This window comes from Bos indicus x Bos taurus, chromosome 28, assembly GCF_003369695.1.
Source record: "Bos indicus x Bos taurus breed Angus x Brahman F1 hybrid chromosome 28, Bos_hybrid_MaternalHap_v2.0, whole genome shotgun sequence".
Taxonomy (NCBI): Eukaryota; Metazoa; Chordata; class Mammalia; order Artiodactyla; family Bovidae; genus Bos; species Bos indicus x Bos taurus.
In genome coordinates, this window is record NC_040103.1 from 19,522,080 (window position 1) to 19,540,157 (window position 18,078).

At 39.6% G+C, this 18,078-nt stretch overlaps 1 protein-coding gene and 1 pseudogene across 2 annotated transcripts in view; one reads left to right on the top strand and one right to left on the bottom strand.

The window, feature by feature from the left end:
• The window catches only part of JMJD1C (jumonji domain containing 1C), a 316,152-nt gene that overhangs the window by 267,791 nt on the left and 30,283 nt on the right, over window positions 1-18,078 (bottom strand). Inside the window, exon 1 of one of the 2 annotated variants that reach the window (XM_027530801.1) lies at window positions 1,569-2,035. The exons of the other annotated variant lie outside the window; for it this stretch is intronic. Within the exon in view, the coding sequence (XP_027386602.1) occupies window positions 1,569-1,736 (168 nt within the window). The 5' untranslated portion in view covers window positions 1,737-2,035. Of the gene's footprint in view, window positions 1-1,568; window positions 2,036-18,078 lie in introns of those variants that run through there. 2 annotated transcript variants of the gene reach the window in all.
• On the top strand, window positions 13,823-14,418 carry LOC113885224 (annotated as a pseudogene).

The following is an 18,078-nucleotide window of genomic DNA, read 5'->3' on the forward strand; positions in this document are numbered from 1 at the left end:
CCATATCTCCCAATTCTCATGTAACTAAAAATTTGTGGAAAACAAAATATCATTTCATGTTTGTTTTGAAACCATTTAAAAATGCTAACCCATAATCTATCTTCCACATAAAATCAAGACAATTACATGTCAGAGTAAAAGGAAGAAAAATAAAATCAACACACGCTTTTTACGCAAATACACTGAACTGCCACTCTGCAGCACCGTTAAGAAATGTTTGGGTTGTTTTTTTAAAAAAGCTGATTTTTTTTTTTTTTCAATGAAACTAACCAACCAGAATCTCCAAAATTACCTCTATTCTGCAAACATGCTTTGCAATATCAAGCCGACATTAATACAGGCAGCAAGAAACCATATCACTGACTACATTCATGAAACTGGGCTTAAGGAAAACAGACTCAAAACCTCCAACAAAAATATTAGGTATGTACACGTATAGATACTAAAGAAATTTGGGAATTGTAAACCTGCACATAACAAAAAGATAAAAGTTCCCCAATTTTAAATATTCAGTGAAAAATACCCCAGGGTATTACCAATAAATTCTGGATTATGTATTCATAAATCAATCTTTCAAAACCTATCAATGTCCTGCCTGTACTTGGCTCCTTAACTCCAACCCGTCCCCTAGTGAAAATGTTACTGGAACACTAACAGCGTATCCCGTCACAGAATCTTGCACATTCCTACACTACTGAAAGAAACTATTGGCAGTGTCACATGTAAGGAAAAGCAAGCAAAGAAAAAGCCACTTTAAGGTTTCGCGGGGTGTTACACGTTTTAATTTACAATATCTCGTTTCACTTAAAGTCATATAAAACCCAGGAACGGATGACTTTAAAGAACTATTCCCTTCTAACAACAACAAAAACTATGGGGGAAAAAAAATCCCAAGGAAAGAAGGGAGGGAGGGAGGGAGATACTAATTTCCACGACCATCCAAATCGAAATTTTCCACTTTCTTCGTTTCCGATTAGAAAACCAAGCATCTACTGTATAAAAAAGGTTTAATCAGGACACCTGCCACTGCCAAGGCCTTTGCCTCGAAAATACGTACGAATCTCAAGACAGGCTGCAAAACCAAATACCTCTTTTCTTTCCTCCCTCCCCTTCAAGTTTTAAATCTCCAAACCCTTTGCACTATTAAGAGTTTTGCAAACAGACGATGGTGAAGCTGGCCCCTCACCGCCACGAGCGACCCGCCCCCACCCCCACCTGCACGCGCGGCGCCGGGCTCGCAGCCCCGCCTTTCCGTGAGGTCTCCGCGGCCGCCGGGGTACCGCAGGGGAAGCCGCGGCCGAACCCCACCCGGACAGTGGCCGAACGGCCCTGGCGGGCGCCGGTAAGTCCAGCCTGATCACCGCCTCCACGGAAGAAGCTACTCGTGGGGAGGTAGCGACCCCGGCAGGGTATGTGGGCAAACCCGCCCAAGAGCGCAGGAGAGGGGCGTGACCGCCAGTTGGCCCGGCTGAACCAGGTGCCAGAAGTAACCCCACACTGTGCGGCGGCGGGACCACGAGTGGGGGTGCGGCCGGGGGCTGGAGACTGAGGGGTGTTCGCGCTCTTACCGCCAGGTCGGGATTGCGGCTGTCCCTGTGTGACACCGCTCGGATAACCCCCGCTCGCCAGCCCCGCCAGCAGCGTCCGCTCTCCCCGCGCTCCAGCCGCGCCTCTTCGCCGAGCGCCAGGCAAAGGAACCGCTTCCCCACCAGCTCCGGCCGCGTCTCCACCGCCATAGCCGTCACTGCCAAAGCAGCCGTCGCCTCCTCGGCTGCCAGGGAATCAACGAAACTCCGCTCCTACCGGCTGTCCATGCTGAAGACAGCGGACCCGGGAAAGGCGGCGGCCCCGCGAGCGAGCGCAGACTCGGGGGCGCACCGGACGCTCTGCCCAGAAGGGCACAGCGACCTCAGTCACTCAGTCCTCAACACTGCCCTGGACACTCCGACCTGCAGCCTCTAGCTACGGTTCCACAAATGAAAGAAAGAAATTAACAAATTTCCACACGCCGTCTGAGACCCCGATGCAGCTCCGGCCGCTGCCGCCACCGCGCCGCGGCCAGTACTACTCCGCCTCCCCATCCACTAGCGTAGTTGCGAGCGCGCCGCGCGTCTCCTTCCGCCGGCGCGGGCTGGGGGAGGGAGCCGCGGGAGAGGGTCGGAGGAACCACCGCAGACGGAAAGTAGTGCCCGACGCGGCGGCTGCGGGACCAGACTAGATTTAAAAAAAAAAAAGGAGGGGCGGGAGAAGGGAATGTAGTCCTTCAGAAATGTAGTGTTTGGGGTCCAACTCTCTACTCGTCGCTCCCTGAGAAGTGGGGGGTTGGGGTGGGGGATTGAGTGAGGTGAAAGTGAAGTGTGCTGGTTCCACTCTGGGTCGCAAAACAAACTCCAGATTAACAGCCGCATCTCTAGAGTGATTCCCCCCCCCCCCCAGAACAAATGGCGCCCTGCAGTCTGAGTTAGCCCGAATTCTGCCTGAATTAGCAGTCCCGCAGTCCCAGCAGCAACGCAGAGCAACACTTTTCAACTGAAAACTAAGCCCACAGAACTCAGTCAGTGCAGAAACAAAGTACACGTCTTTAAATGAAAATGAAGAAAACACTGTCATCCTTTCATATTTCCTGTTTGGGGCGACACTCACTACACGTTCAATGGTGTCCAACTCTGCGACCCTATGGGCTATACAATGGAATTCTCCAGGCCAGAATCCTGGAATGGGTAGCCTCTCCCTTCTCCACAAGATCTTCCCAACCCAAGGATCGAACCCAGGTTTCCCACATTGCAGGCGGATTCCTTACCAGCTGAGCCACAAGGGAAGCCCTAACACTCAATACCGGTTTGGGCTATTCAGAGATTTACACCTCGCTACTGCTTTGTTTTAAGAAAGCCAAACACTCGGTTGAGGGCTTTTGTCAACATTCTTAAAATTCAAGAACAGTTTCTCCATACATTTGAGTACTTTCAATACTAGTACATACCCCAAACTCGTTGGTCTGACAATAAAAACGGTTTGGAAAGGCCCCGGATTCAAAGTTGTTAGAAAAATACCGTGGAAAGAAAAGGGTTTTAGCCAATCATAGTTCAGGAAAATAAATTATGTATACTTCCCGTCCAATCACAACAGGACGCTGTAACCCATCCAGCACACATCTCCCACTTGGAACAATTAACTCCTTTGATCTCACCGTTGAGTTCTAAATCAAGCATCCATACCGATGTCAGTGAGAAATCTGACATACTTTTATTAAAGATAATTTTTAAAATTCCTGTTGTGGGTTTTATTTCCAGGGCCACTAATGATTACATCAGCTCCCCAAATTATTCTAGCACAATAAAAATCTATTCTATATTTCAGTTTCTTAAAGATTTTTCTAAACCTCCACGAAAAGTTACGTTACCTGTGGCGGATTCATTTCGATATATGGCAAAACCAATACAATATTGTAAAGTTAAAAAATTAAATTAAAAAAAATAAAGGAATTTAGAAATCTGAATATTTTAAATAGACGTAAGGCTTTTATCCACTTTCTTACAACACCTAAGCTGTTTTTGAAATGGAAAATACATGGCCCCTGTTAATAGGTTGAAACCCTAAATTAAAGGAAAAGTTCTTTCCAGATTTTAATCATCATGGTCTAATTCTGCTAATCTAAAGGCCAAATGTAGACATGTAATAAATATACAAAGGAAAACCATGTCTAGAAATGCATACTTGCAAGATGAGAGAAAAATTTAATTTTATTATGCAATCTTTAACTTCCAAGTCCACTCTTTCAGTACCTACTGTATATTACTTAGCAAATCACCTTACAGGCTAAGATTTCTAAAATCTCAAATTGGATTAAGGAACCAGTAAAATAACCTGGTGAAAATAATCTAACATGTGGAAAGAGGGGAAAAAAGAAGAAGATTGACATTCAGATACCAAATTATCAATGACTTGCTTTGTGATCTTTGGCATGACACAGATGCTTAACTGAAACTGCCTGCTTCCTAATCTCAGTGATATTCTAGGAGCAAGTGAGAAAATATAAATAAAGTCGTTTGAGAAAAGCTGCAAATAACACTATTATCACATAAATATCACTCACTTTTAGAAGGAGAGATTGTCAGGTTACCTTACATAAAGGTGCCAGCTGACTTTAATTTTGTAGGCAAACTCCTGTAAATGGATCCCTAGGAACCCCCTGCTGCTGCTGCTGCTGCTAAGTCATTTCAGTCCTGTCCGACTCTGTGCAACCCCATAGACGGCAGCCCACCAGGCTCCCGCGTCCCTGGGATTCTCCAGGCAAAAACATTGGAGTGGGTTGCCATTTCCTTCTCCAATGCGTGAAAGTGAAGTCGCTCAGGCCTGTCCGACTCTTAGCGACCCCATGGACCGCAGCCTACCAGGCTCCTCCATTCATGGGATTGTCCAGGCAAGAGTACTGGAGTAGGGTGCCATTGCCTTCTCAGAGGAACCCCCTAGACATGTAGAATGCTGTCCTTTTAAGTGTTCTGAAAAGCATGCAAATCCAAGTCAAAATGTTTCAAATGCAGAAACAAAATTTTTCAGATGGTCATATAATATATCTTCATTAACATTTTCAATCCAAACATCTTATGTACTTACAACCATATTCCAGATACTAGTCTATGAATCGTCTGAGTACAATTAGTACCTAGGGTTTAACAACAACAAAAACAATAAACCACTAATTTGTGGATATTTTGCTTATGGAAAAACTTGAAATTCATTTTTTTAAATGTAAAATAAAAAGGCCTTAATGGATTTTGTTGTTGCTGGCATCTTTTGCTTTGTTTCGGGCAGTACAGCTGACCCTTGAACAAAATGAAACTGAACTGTGGAGTGACTTACACACAGGTTTTTTCAGTAAGTACTATAGTACTACACCACCCAGTTGAATCCACAAATGCAGAACCTCTGACACCAAGGGCCAAATGCAAAATACTCCAGATCTTCTACTGTACTGAGGGTCAGCATCCCTAACACCCAAGTTGTTAAAAAGAAATTCAACTGTATTTACATAATTTTTGCCAGCAAATCATAAGTGTAAACATAATCAAAAGTTTATAAAGTGTAACATGGAATAAAAATATTTATTTGTTCAATTAAATGCCCTTACATCCTTTACTTTCATAAAAATAGTCAGAAAATGTCAATATTGGTAAATGTAAAGAGTTATATTAATAGTACTAAAATTATAAGTTATAGTACTTCATTATATCAATCCTGGGCGTTCTTTGGAAGGACTGATGTTGAAGCTGAAACTCCAATACTTTGGCCACCTGATATGAAGAGCTGACTCAGTTGAAAAGACCCTGATGCTGGCAAAGATTGAGGGCAGAAGGAGAAGGGGATGACAGAGGATGAGATGGTCGGATGGCATCACCAACTCAATGGACATCGATTTGGGTGGACTCCGGGAATTGGTGATGGACAGGGAGGCCTGGCGTGCTGTGGTTCATGGGGTCACAAAGAGTGGGACACGACTGAGTGACTGAACTGAACTGAACTTCATTATATAGTCAAAGACAGTGACAGAGAAGTATTTAAAATAAGTTTACAGAAGCTGAAAATTTAGAAATATAGACTACAGCTTCTACTCTTTCCATTCCAAAATCCAAATATGTTTATAATATATCCATACACACATATGTATCAATTCAGGCAAATTTCCTACATCCAAATGCATTGTAGGATTATTTGGTTTTTTAAAAAGCCACAAAAATTTACTGGTTTATTATTTTTAAAAAACTGACTTATAAAGGAAGATAATGGCTTCATTACAATATGGACCACAATTACCCACTTATCAATAATTAATAGTTCATCAAGTTCCATTTTAAAACAGCCAACTAGTTATTAACTTCTTACTTTTTGACTCAGTTTAATTATAGAAAGGGCCAATTAGCTGCTCTAACATATACCAGTATCCTGGGTCACTACATGTGTCTGTTTTAAACATCATAGGTAAAACAGATAAAAAAGTTCAGTGCATACACAGATGGTCCTCAACTCAAGAATGGTTCGACCTAAGATTTTTTAACTTTAGGACAGTGTGAAAACAATATGTATTCAGTAGAAATCTTATTTTGAATTCTGAATTTTAATCTTTTCCCAGGCTAAGAGCAGTACAATACTCCCTCCTGATGCTGGGCCTTGGCAGGAAGCTGCAGCTTCTAGCCAAGCCAGGCAAGAAACACAAAGGTTAACAGGTAATATACATTTAAAACCTTTCTATACTCATACAACCATTCTGCTTTCCACTTTCAGTACAGGATTCAATAAATTACATGAGATATGCAACACCTTATTATAAAATATGCTATGTGTTAGATGACTTTGCCCAGGCTTATGAAAGTATTCTAAGCATGTTGAATGTAGGTAAACTTAAGCTAGGATGTTCAGTACATCAGGTGTTTTAAATGTATCTTCAACTTAGGATATTTTCAACTTCTGATGGGTTCATCTAGAAGTTACCCCATTGTAAGAGGAAGAAAATCTGTATCTTGTAATAATATTAGCCACCATTTTTGGAACAGTTATGATATGTTAGACACTGTGCCAAGCACTTTATACAAGAAATCTCATTTTATTTTTCAGCTCATTTTTTTTTTTTAGCCTCACCTCAAGGCATATGGGATATTAGTTCCCCAGCTACCAGCGGTGAAAGTACGGAATCTTAACCACTGGACCACTAGGGAAGTCCAATGATTTTAAGATGAAGAAGATGTGGTTTACAGAACTTTATTTGCCTAAGATTACACATTAAGGAACTGGTGTTCAAAACCAGACTTTGTTAAGTCCAAGCCCCTGTATTATGCTAAACAGTAAGTTAAAAGAAACAGGAGAGTCAGTTACCAAACTATTTCATCCTTATTTAACCCAGATTATCCATAATAGATTTGCTTATTTTACACTTATTATGTGTCTCACATCCTGCAAGGTTCTGGAGATAGGGCTTCTATCCTTTAAGAAGTTCAGTCTAAGAAAGATGTACAATAGAAATGCCTTGGTTGGTTTAATATTTAAGGAAGTATTACTGGAATGGCATACAAGGTAAGTTTAGTGCATTTTAACAAAAAATTTCAAATCCATTATAACTTGGAATTTTTTAGTTATTGTCAAATGTTAAGACTGGAGTGGGTTATGAAGTCTTAGACTCATACAAGTATAGAACTGTGGAAGCCAATGAAGAAAGTCAACAATTTCAAGTGAATTCTGCAAATGGAATACCAAGAACAGAATCGAACATAAATTTATGTTAAAAAAATTATGTTACCATGTTTATTAGTAAATCTTAATTTTTTTTTTTTTTGCCATATCATGCAACATGCTGGAGCTTAGTTCCCTGACCAGGGATGGAAACCCATGCCTTCTGCACTGGAAGCAGAGTCTTAACTACTGAACCACCAAAAATGCCCCAAACTGCTTATTTCAGTATTTCCTTAAGCACTTATTTAAACTGAATTCTTCAATCACAATTACAATAATAATAAAGTAATTCAAATGTCACTTCCTCAAGGAAGCCATCTGATCCCAAGATTATCAAACCACCAAATATGGATTTTCAAAACTTTTCCCATTTGTCTTAGCACTCATCACAACTGTATATATAACATTTATTGTGTAAATGGTTGTTTTATGTTTGTCTCCCCTGGCAAACCATAAGTTCCATAAAAGCAAGGACAATTTATCTTGTTCATAACAATACTCCCAGCATCCAAGACTTGTGCATATTAAATGCTCATTACATGTTACTGAATTAACGAATAGCAAAAAAAAAAAAAAATATATATATATATATATATATACTATATACCTTTTTCTATTAATAAATCCAACCCATCTAAGAGAACTTACAGTCTCTAAATTGAGGGCCATATTCATAAATAAGAGTTCATGTTTTTTCTATAGGGTTATTCATCACCTTTCTAACAATGTCTTACATACATTATCTCATTTCATCATGGAGGTACAATGCAAAGCCTTCCTAAAACTTGAGCTTCACCAGAAAAGCAAGGTGGTTCCTAGGGATAATTTCTAAAGAAGAGACACAGAGAAAAGAGTTAGAATCCACCGGAAAAGCTCACACTGTTACTAAAGTACCAATTTAATGCAAATCCCAAAATGATCCTATAAGCAATATATATGCAAAACACCAGCCTATTCTTAGTATTCCAAAGAGAACAGTCTCAAATAATGTCTTTGACAGAGCCAACATATCGATATAACTTTAGCCTCTTGATGCTAAGAACATACCAATATAACTTTGTCTTCTTGATGCTATGTGGAAGGAACAAGAGGGAGAGAGAAGAAATGAAGGTAAGAAGATACGAAAGAAGGAGAAAACAAATCTCTACTGGGCCTCCACATTTGTTAGTTTCTAATTTATATTCTGGATGCACAGGACCTACCACTTCTTTTCAATATTTTTCTATTAAAAATAAGACTAAATCTGATTTTTAATGATAATTTTTAATTTAGAAAGAATGAACATAATAGCACTGAAAATATCCTAATCTGCTGAATGAGAAACTATAAGAAAAAAATAAATGAAAAGCTGCCACTGAGCACACAGCAAGTCTTCCCAGGGTATCCCACAGCACTGTCTTGTGTGTTCATCACCCCTCTCATAAATGTGTCCACTATTAACTACCATTAAATATGCTAGATGGCAGTTTGTACTCTGCGTCTTCAACTTGACACTAACTTCTTAGCAGGTTACATTCCTAAAGGGTTATGTATCTGTCCTCACAAGCCTTCACTACGCCACAAGTAAGCAGTAGCGAAATGAAAGTCCCAAAGAATGGCTGTTCACATCCATGAAGCTTAGTTACGTAAAACTGTCTACACTTGGATTTGAAGCTATAAATGAGGAAAACTCAAAGTAAAACCTAAGCTAAAAAGTAATAATGACTCAAAATCTCAGCATGCTAACTATATTCCACTGATGTTCCTTCCCAGATGAAAGTTTATGATCAAGAACACACAGTTTTGAGGCACATTTCTTAAATTAATGGCATTTGGCTTCAAAGAAACAAAACCAAAACAAACAAGGCCTAGCAGTAAATATGGGAAATTTGTAGTCATTTCTTTCTTTGGCATATTCTAGAAAAAGCCACATGACTACATATAATGGGATTTATATGTAATGCTACATAACATAAACATGCGATAAAAATAAATTACTCTATATAAAGGAAAGCATTGCCTTCTCCCTCCATGTGCGCTTCACTATTACAAATAATTTACTTATTCAATTAAAGAGTGTATAAAATAGTGCTCCAATTCTAAGGCCGATGTTCACAGAAGCTCAGTATTTGGGGGCCCCTAGATCATTTTCTTTATAAATCACAACTGACACACATAAAAAAGAGACCTCAAAAAAACTTTAACTACAGACTTAAAATTCAAATCAACATCCCCAAAACATTCTGCTACTCCAGGGCACATTTTGATATTACCGATGATTAAATGGCCAAAAGAAATATTCAGAAAGCTAACCAACTTTTCACAAAGTATGCAAACACTAAGGTTAAAACTGGTCAATCCCCATGCCACAGAGCCATTTACAAATGGATATTTTGCGCATCAAATGTACAAATACGAAATTAGTAGTCACACACATGTGTGCTCAGTTGTGTCAGACTCTTTGTGACACCATGGACTGTAACCCGCCAGGGTCCTCTGTCCATGGGATTTTCCAGGCAAGAATACTGCAGTGGGCTGCCATTTCCTACTCCAGGGGATTTTCTCGAGCCAGGGATTGAACCCATATCTCCTGCATCTCCTGCATTGGCAGGTGGATTCGTTGCCACTGAGCCACCAGGGAAGCAGTCACATAGGTAGTGTAATGAAGGAGCAAATGCCCAGGAGTCTATGTTACTACTATTGCTAACTACTTGGGGCAAACCCCTCTGCTTTTCTAGGAACTGTACAGAAAAAGGAGAGGCGAACATCATCAACTAAGTTTCTAAGAATTTGCTTCTAAGGCTTCTGAATAATCCAGTAAGCAGCCATGTACACTCTCCTGATACATGGTAGGTTCAGAACTGACAAATATTAAAGGACCAATGTGCTAAGTTGCTTCAGTCACGTCTGACTCTTTGCAACCCTATCGACTGTAGCCTGCCAGGCTCCTCTGTCCGTGTGATTCTCCAGCCAAGAATACTGGAGTGGGTTGCCATTTTGTTCTCCAAGAGATCTTCCCAACCCAGGGACTGAACGTGCGTCTCTTTTGTTTTCTGCATTGGCAGATGGGTTCTTTACCACTAGTGCAATCTGGGAAGCCCTTAAAGGATTGATAGAACGCAATAATCTTGCTTAGGAAAACAAATGTGTTTAGCCTGAAAGTTTCTCTCTCAAAGATCTCACAGAAGACACACATATTAATCATTAATACATGCAAATTAATAATACAGACTAAAGAATTTCCCAAATAAACAGTTTTAAACCCTTGTAGAAATGCTTCCTTCCTCTTCTCTCCAAATTTGCCCTTAAAACTATCATATTAAAATAATCTAGCAGAACTAACTTCAAATGGAGAAATTTTTGAGACATTCTGCATTACAAATAACCTTTATATTTGAAAAAATATAAAATATATATACAAAGAAAACTTTACTTTGCATGCCTTTATATTCTTCTTTGTTTACAATAGCTAAAAATCCATTTTTCAATTATTCTAATTACAAAAATTATCTGAAAATCATTTACTTTTACAAATGTAAAAGTTTCATTTACTTTTACAGCTAAATGTGCATGGATCTTTCTTTCCCCACTTGCACTTTTTGATATTCACTAGTTCAAAATGTTTATACAAATAAGCCAAAATCTTTGTTTCAACCTTAAGCCATCCTTAGAAAATACGTAAGTATTCTTCAGTACTTTCTTCTGGTGTTTTTATGATTCAAACTTTTATAATTCCCTCAAATTAGAAGGTCGCATCTACCCCTGAGGGAAGGAAAGGAAATCATCCTGGCCCCAAACAACTCAGGGGAAAAGCAGGATTACTGAGAAGAGAAAAACACAGAGCCTGTCTAAAAGTAACATTGGTCTAGGATGAAAAATAAGTTCTGTTGCCCACCACCACAAGGCTGAATAGTTCCCAGGGCCTCAAGCCTACCACAAGGCAAACAAGCTCCCAGGCACACGTAATAACAGAGAGGAACCACCACTCTACTAGAGAGAGGAACCGAAGAGTACAGAGAGAACCTCTCTGACTCTCAGATGTACCAGTAAGGCTTAAGGATGAAGGTGGAGTAAAAACATTGAGTTAAACTTTTCAGCAAATCAACTCTCACCTTAAGGATGAAGTGATGACAAAAGTATTTACAGTTGACAATACACTGAAGGTAACCAAAGCAACAAAAAAACCCCATAAATCATCAACTTCAGACAAGACTGATTCAACTCCCCATACTAACAATGTAACAGAACAAGAGTCTTGCCTACTTCTTGGCATAAATACTATATACTTCAGTCTCTATCATCATGCAAATGATAGCCGGCATTTGTTCAAAAAGTGTAGGCCTAGCCATGGGGGTGGTTTCCTTGGTCACCAAGGTAATGCATGCATGCTGGGTTATCATTACCTTTTTTATAATTTATACAAATCCATCCATCCAAGTTCTTTCATTTGTACTATTCCTTTAAATAAAGTAATTTCTTACCCTCCTTCGAAAAAAATTCCACATTACACAAAATCTGAAGAGCAAGCAAATCATGTAAGTCATATGTTGGAACTATCAGCCAAGGAATTAAAAATAATTATGAATAATGACAAAGGCTCAAATGGAGCAGAAAAACAATATGCATAATAGATGGCAAGTCAGAGACAGAAAGTACAAGAGTTGAACAGAAATGCTAAGAGTCAAACTGAAATGCTCAAAACAAGAACTGCACTAAAAATAATTTTAAAGTCTTTGGTAGGTTCAGACTTAACAGAGCTGAGAAAAGAATCAATAACCTTGAAGATAGGTCACAAGAAATTACCAATGTTAAAACTAACCAGGAATTAAAAAAAAAGAGTGGGAGAAAAAAATCTACACAAATAGGAGGGAAAGTTTCAAATTCATTTTATGAACATAAGGTCCTGCAAACCGAAATCTGACAAAGAAATTACAAGAAAAGAAAACTCACTATCCCTCATATATGCAAAAATCCTCAACAAAATATTAGCTAATCAAATTCAGTAACTAATAAAAAGGATAACACACCACAACCAGAGATAAATACAGGTTTATCCCAAGAATGCAACTGGACTCAGCATTAGATCAATCAGCATAATTCACCAGTCAACAGACTAAAGAAGAAAAATATGATAGCATCAACAAATGCAAAAAACATGCATTTGAGAAAACCCAACTCTCCTTCCTGAAAAACTTCTCAGCCAATCAGAGGTAGAAGGGTACTTACACAACCTGATAAAATGCATCTACTATAAAATTATTGCTAACATCATATTTAAGAGTAAAAGACTACCTGGTTTCTTCCAAAGAGTCAGAAAAAGGAAAGGAAATCTGCTGTCACCACTCCTATTCAATACAACATACTTAAAGACCTAGAAAGTACAATAAGACAAGAAAAAAAGAAATAAAAGGCATACAGATTGAAAGGGAAGAAATAAGCCTGCCTCTGTTTGCAAATGGCATGATTGTCTACCAGTACTATTTAGAATAACACCTAAAAAGATTAAAACGCATATAAATGTAATAAAATAGGTACAACCTCTTCATGCTGAAAACTACAAAGTATTGATGAATGAAAGAAGACCTCAATAAGTGAAATGATATACCATGCACATTTATTAGAAGACTCAATTCTCCCCAAGTTGATCTGTAAATTCAAAGTAATCACAATGAAAATATCACCAAGTATTTTGATTTTGAGAATCAATGAGTTGATAGTAAAATCAATAAGGTAAGGAATTAGAACCACCAAAGCAATTTTTTTTTCAAAACAGTTTTGAAAGGAAAAAATAAGATTCAAAGTATCTTACCTCAGGACTATTCTATAAAACTCCATTAATAAACTCAGCATGACATGAGCAAAAGAGTAAACAAATTAACTGAACAAAATGGAGAGTCCAAAAACAGACTCATATGTACATAGTTAATTGGTTGTCAAAGGTAAAAAAGTAGTTTGGAGAAAGGACAATCCCTTTAACAAACAGGGTTAGAATAATTAGACGTTCATACTAAAAAAAAAAAAAGTTCATCCATCACACCATATATTAAAATTAATAAAATTAATTCAAAATGAACTATAAACCTAAAATATCTGAAAAGCTAAAAATCTTTAAGAAAAAAACAATTTTCACACTGATTTAGGCTAAGATTTCTTAAAATCCATAAGATTCAAAATTAAACATTAGTGAAATAAAAAATTCCTAAGGTCATAGACTAGGGGAAATTATCTACAAGCCACACATCTGATAAATGATTGGTATCCAGAAAATTTAGAGAACTCTCAAAATTTAATTAAAAAACAAAACTTACTGAGCAAAAAATTTGAAGAGACACTTTATCAAGTAAGATATACAAATAATAATAATACAAATAATAATAATACAACTGGCAAATAAGTACATGAAGACACCCAATATCACTAGTTTTAGGGAAATGTAAATAAAAACTATAAAGACATACTATTACACATCTATTAAGATGGTTAAAATTAAAAGAAAATGAAAACTGACAATACCAAATATTGAGGAAGATGAGGAGCAATTAGAACTTTCATCCAATAGTAGCTGGGAGGAATAATGTCCTTTCTCCATTGAACTACTTTTTTACCTTTGACAACCAATTAACTCGACCCCAAGGAGATCAAAGTCACCTACCTGAAGTGCACCGGTGGGGAAGTCAGTGCCACGTCTGCCCTGGCCCCCAAGATGGGCCCCCTGGGTCTGTCTCTAAAAAAGGTCGGTGATGACACCACCAAGGCAACTGGTGATTGGAAGGGTCTGAGGATTACAGTGAAACTGACCGTTCAGAACAGACAGGCCTAGACTTAGGGGTTACCTTCTGCCTCTGCCCTGATCATCAAAGCCCTCAGGGAACCACCAAGAGACAGAAAGAAGCAGAAAAACATTAAGCACAGTGGAAACATCACTTTTGATGAGATTCTCAACACTGCCTGGCAGATGCGGCATGGGTCTCTAGCTAGAGAACTTTCTGGAACCATTAAAGAGATCCTGGGGACCTCCCAGTCTGTAGGCTGCAATGCTGATGGCTGCCACCCTCATGACATCATAGATGACATCAACAGTGGTGCGGTGAAGTGCCTAGTTAGGTAAGAATGGCAAAGGAAACCGAAAAATAAAGGATTATTTGATAACCAAAAGAAAAAACAAAGAAGACTCTGCACATGGACATCACCAGATGGTCAATACTGAAATCAGATTGATTATATTCTTTACAGCCAAAGATGGAGAAGCTCTATACAGTCAGTAAAAACAAGACCAGGAGCTGACTGTGGCTCAGATCATGAACTCCTACTGCCAAATTCAGACTTAAATTGAAGAAAGTAGGGAAAGCCACTAGACCACTCAAGTATGACCTAAATCAAATCCCTTACGACTATACAGAGGAAGTGACAAAGAGATTCAAGGGATCAGATCTGATAGAGTGCCTGAAAAACTATGGACAGAGGTTCGTGACACTGTACAAGAGGCAGTGATCAAGAAAAAGAAATGCAAAAAAGCAAAACGGTTGTCTGAGGAGGCCTTACAAACAGCTATGAAAAGAACAGAGTGAGTGAAGTGAAAGTCTCTCAGTCATGTCTGACTCTTTACGACCCTGTAGACTACACAGTCCATGTAATTCTCCAGGCCAGAATACTGGAGTGGGTAGCCTTTCCCTTCTCCAGGGGATCGTCCCAGCCCAGAGATCGAACCCAGGTCTCCCGTATTGCAGGCGGATTCGTTACCAGCTGGGCTATCAGGGAAGCAGGGAAAGGCAAAGGACAAAAGGAAAGATATACCCATTTGAATGCAGAGTTCCAAAGACTAGAAAGGAGAGCTAAGAAAGCCTTCCTCAATGATCAGTGCAAAGAAATAGAGGAAAACAATAGAATGGGAAAGACTAGCGATCTCTTAAAGAAAAATAGATACCAAGGGAACATTTCATGCAAAGCTGGGCACAATAAAGAACAGAAATGGTATGGATCTAACAGAAGCAGAAAATATTAAGAAGAGGTGGCAAGAATACACAGAAGAACTGTACAAAAAAGATCTTCATGACCCAGATAATAATGATGGTGTGACCACTCACATAGAGTCAGACATCCTGGAATGTGAAATCAAGTGAGCTTTAGGAAGCATCAGTACAAACAAAGCTAGTGGAGATGATGGAAATCCAGCTGAGCTATTTCAAATCCTGAAAGATGATGCTGTGAAAGTGCTGCACTCAATATGCCAGCAAATTTGGAAAACTCAGCAGTGACCACAGGACTGGAAAAGGTCAGTTTTCATTCCAATCCCAAAGAAAGGCAATGCCAAAGAATGCTCAAATGATGGCACAGTTTCACTCATATCACAGGCTAGGAAAGTAATGCTCAAAATTCTCCAAGCCAGGCTTCAACAGTAGGTGAACCGTGAACTTCCAGATGTTCACGCTGGATTTAGAAAAGGTCGAAGAATCAAAGATCAAACTGCCAACATCCTTTGGATCATCGAAAAAGCAAGAGAGTTCCAGAAAAACATCTGCTTCTGCTTTATTGACTACGCCAAAACCTTTGACTCTGTGGATCACAACAAACCATGGAAAATTCTTCAAGAGATGGGAATACCAGACCACCTGACCTGCCTCCTGAGAAATCTATACGCAGGTCAAGAAACAACAGTCAGGAGTAGACATGGAACAGTCTGGTTCTAAATCAGGAAAGGAATACATCAAGGCTATATATTGTCACCCTGCTTATTTAACTTATATGCAGAGTACATCATGAGAAATGCTGGACTGGATGAAGCACAAGCTGGAATCAAGGTTGCTGGGAGAGATATGAATAATCTCAGATATGCAGATGACACCACTGTTATGGCAGAAAGCAAAGAAGAACTAAAAAGCCTCTTGATGAAAGTGAAAAAGGAGAGTGAAAAAAAGCTGGCTTAACCTCAACATTCAGAAAATTAAGATCGTGGCATCTGGTCCCATCACTTCATGGCAAATAGATGGGGAAACAGTGGAAATAGTGACAGACTATTTTGGGGGGCTCCAAAATCACTGCAGATGGTGACTGCAGCCATGAAATTAAAAGACACTTGGTCCTTGGAAGAAAAGTTATGACCAACCTACGTAGACAGAATATTAAAAAGCAGAGACATTACTTTGCCAACAAAGGTCCGTCTGGTGAAAGCTATGTTTTTTCCAGTGGTCATGTATGAATATTAGAGTTGGACTATAAAGAAAGCTGAGTGCTGAAGAATTGATGCTTTTGAACTGTGGTGTTGGAGAAGACTCTTGAGAGTCCCTTGGACTGCAAGGAAATCCAACCAGTCCATCCTAAAGGAAATCAGTCCTGAATATTCATTGGAAGGACTGATGCTAAAGCTGAAACGCCAATACATTGGCCACCTGATGAGAAGAACTGACTCACTGGAAAAGACCCTGATGCTGGGCAAGAATGAAGCGGGAGGAGAAGGGGACGACAGAGGATGAGATGGTTCGATGGTATCACCGACTCAATGGAGATGAGTTTGAGTAAACTCTGGGAGTCGGTGATGGACAGGGAGGCCTGGCGTGCTGTAGTCCATGGGGTCGTAAAGAGTTGGATGTGACCGAGCAACTGATCTGAACTGAACTGAGAGTTACAAAACTCAAACAAGACATTTAACTCAGGGTCATAGTTTAATACAGCAAACGGATACAAATTAAAATCATTAAAGCCAAGAGGGGCATAAGGCAGAGTCCAGGAGACACCAAGCTTTCAGCTGTCCCCACCCAGTGGAGTTGGGTTCACAGCGCTTATTTCTCCCAAGAGCTTATAATAATATGTATGAATACAAGCAATCAGGTAAGTTCACCTGAGGTTCAATGTCTAGCATTTTTATCTGAGGTCTGACACATAGGTAGGGCTAACTATCTGCATGGCTAACTTTAGTCTCCAGCTCCTCTACAGGTCAAGCTGATACCACACACAGCCACACTGTCAGGATAAGCAACCTACGGTGGTCAAAGGCCCCCCAGTAAACAAAGACACCCTTATTAAGCAGACATTCCAGGGCTTAAAGGTTACCTCCCAGGAGCTGGCCAAGGTCAACCCCTAGGCAGCTTTGGGTACAAGTGAGCTATTTTTACTCAAAATACTTCTGACATCAAATCTGTAAGTTTTTTTCCTCACACCAACTAATTCTCCAACTCCCCAGATACCAATTAGGTGTCCTAGAATTCATTTCAGTTCTGACATTAACTACTCAAGTCAGCATTAGACTCCCCCAGGCTTTGCGGCTCAGTCTCCCAAGACAGCCCTCACTTCAAATGCCAGTTCCAAGTTTTGGGTCCCCAGGTTACCCATATTTCTGTTCAGCTTGGCTACAAGGTCAAGGGGGCTCCCATAAACTCTACCCCCATTCAGGTGCATTAAATTGTTAGAAGGGGCCACAAAATTGCAGAGAAAACAATACTTACTTAACAGTTTATTATAAAGGATACAAGCAATTAGTCAGGTAAAAAGGCACAGAGGACAAGGTCCAGCGGGTCCTGAGCACAGGAGCTTCCGTCCCCACAGTCTGAGTGTGCTGCCCTATTAGCAAGTGAACAGGTTTCTCAAATCTGATGCCCTCTGAACCGCACAGTTTAAAGGTCTTTATGTAGGCTCTACTATTAACTAGTAGAAGTGATTCATGAAATCATGGGCCACTCATAACTGAACTCAAACTCCAAACCCTCTCCCCAATCCTTGGAGGTCCAAGGATGAAGTCAAAGTTCTAACCTCTAATCACATTGTTGGTTACTCTGACAACCAGCCCCCAACCTGAAGCTATCAGGGGCCCAAGAGTGCATAAAGTCAGGCATGGTTAAAAAAAGCGTATTATGAATATGTTCATTTCAGGAGTTTTTAGGAATT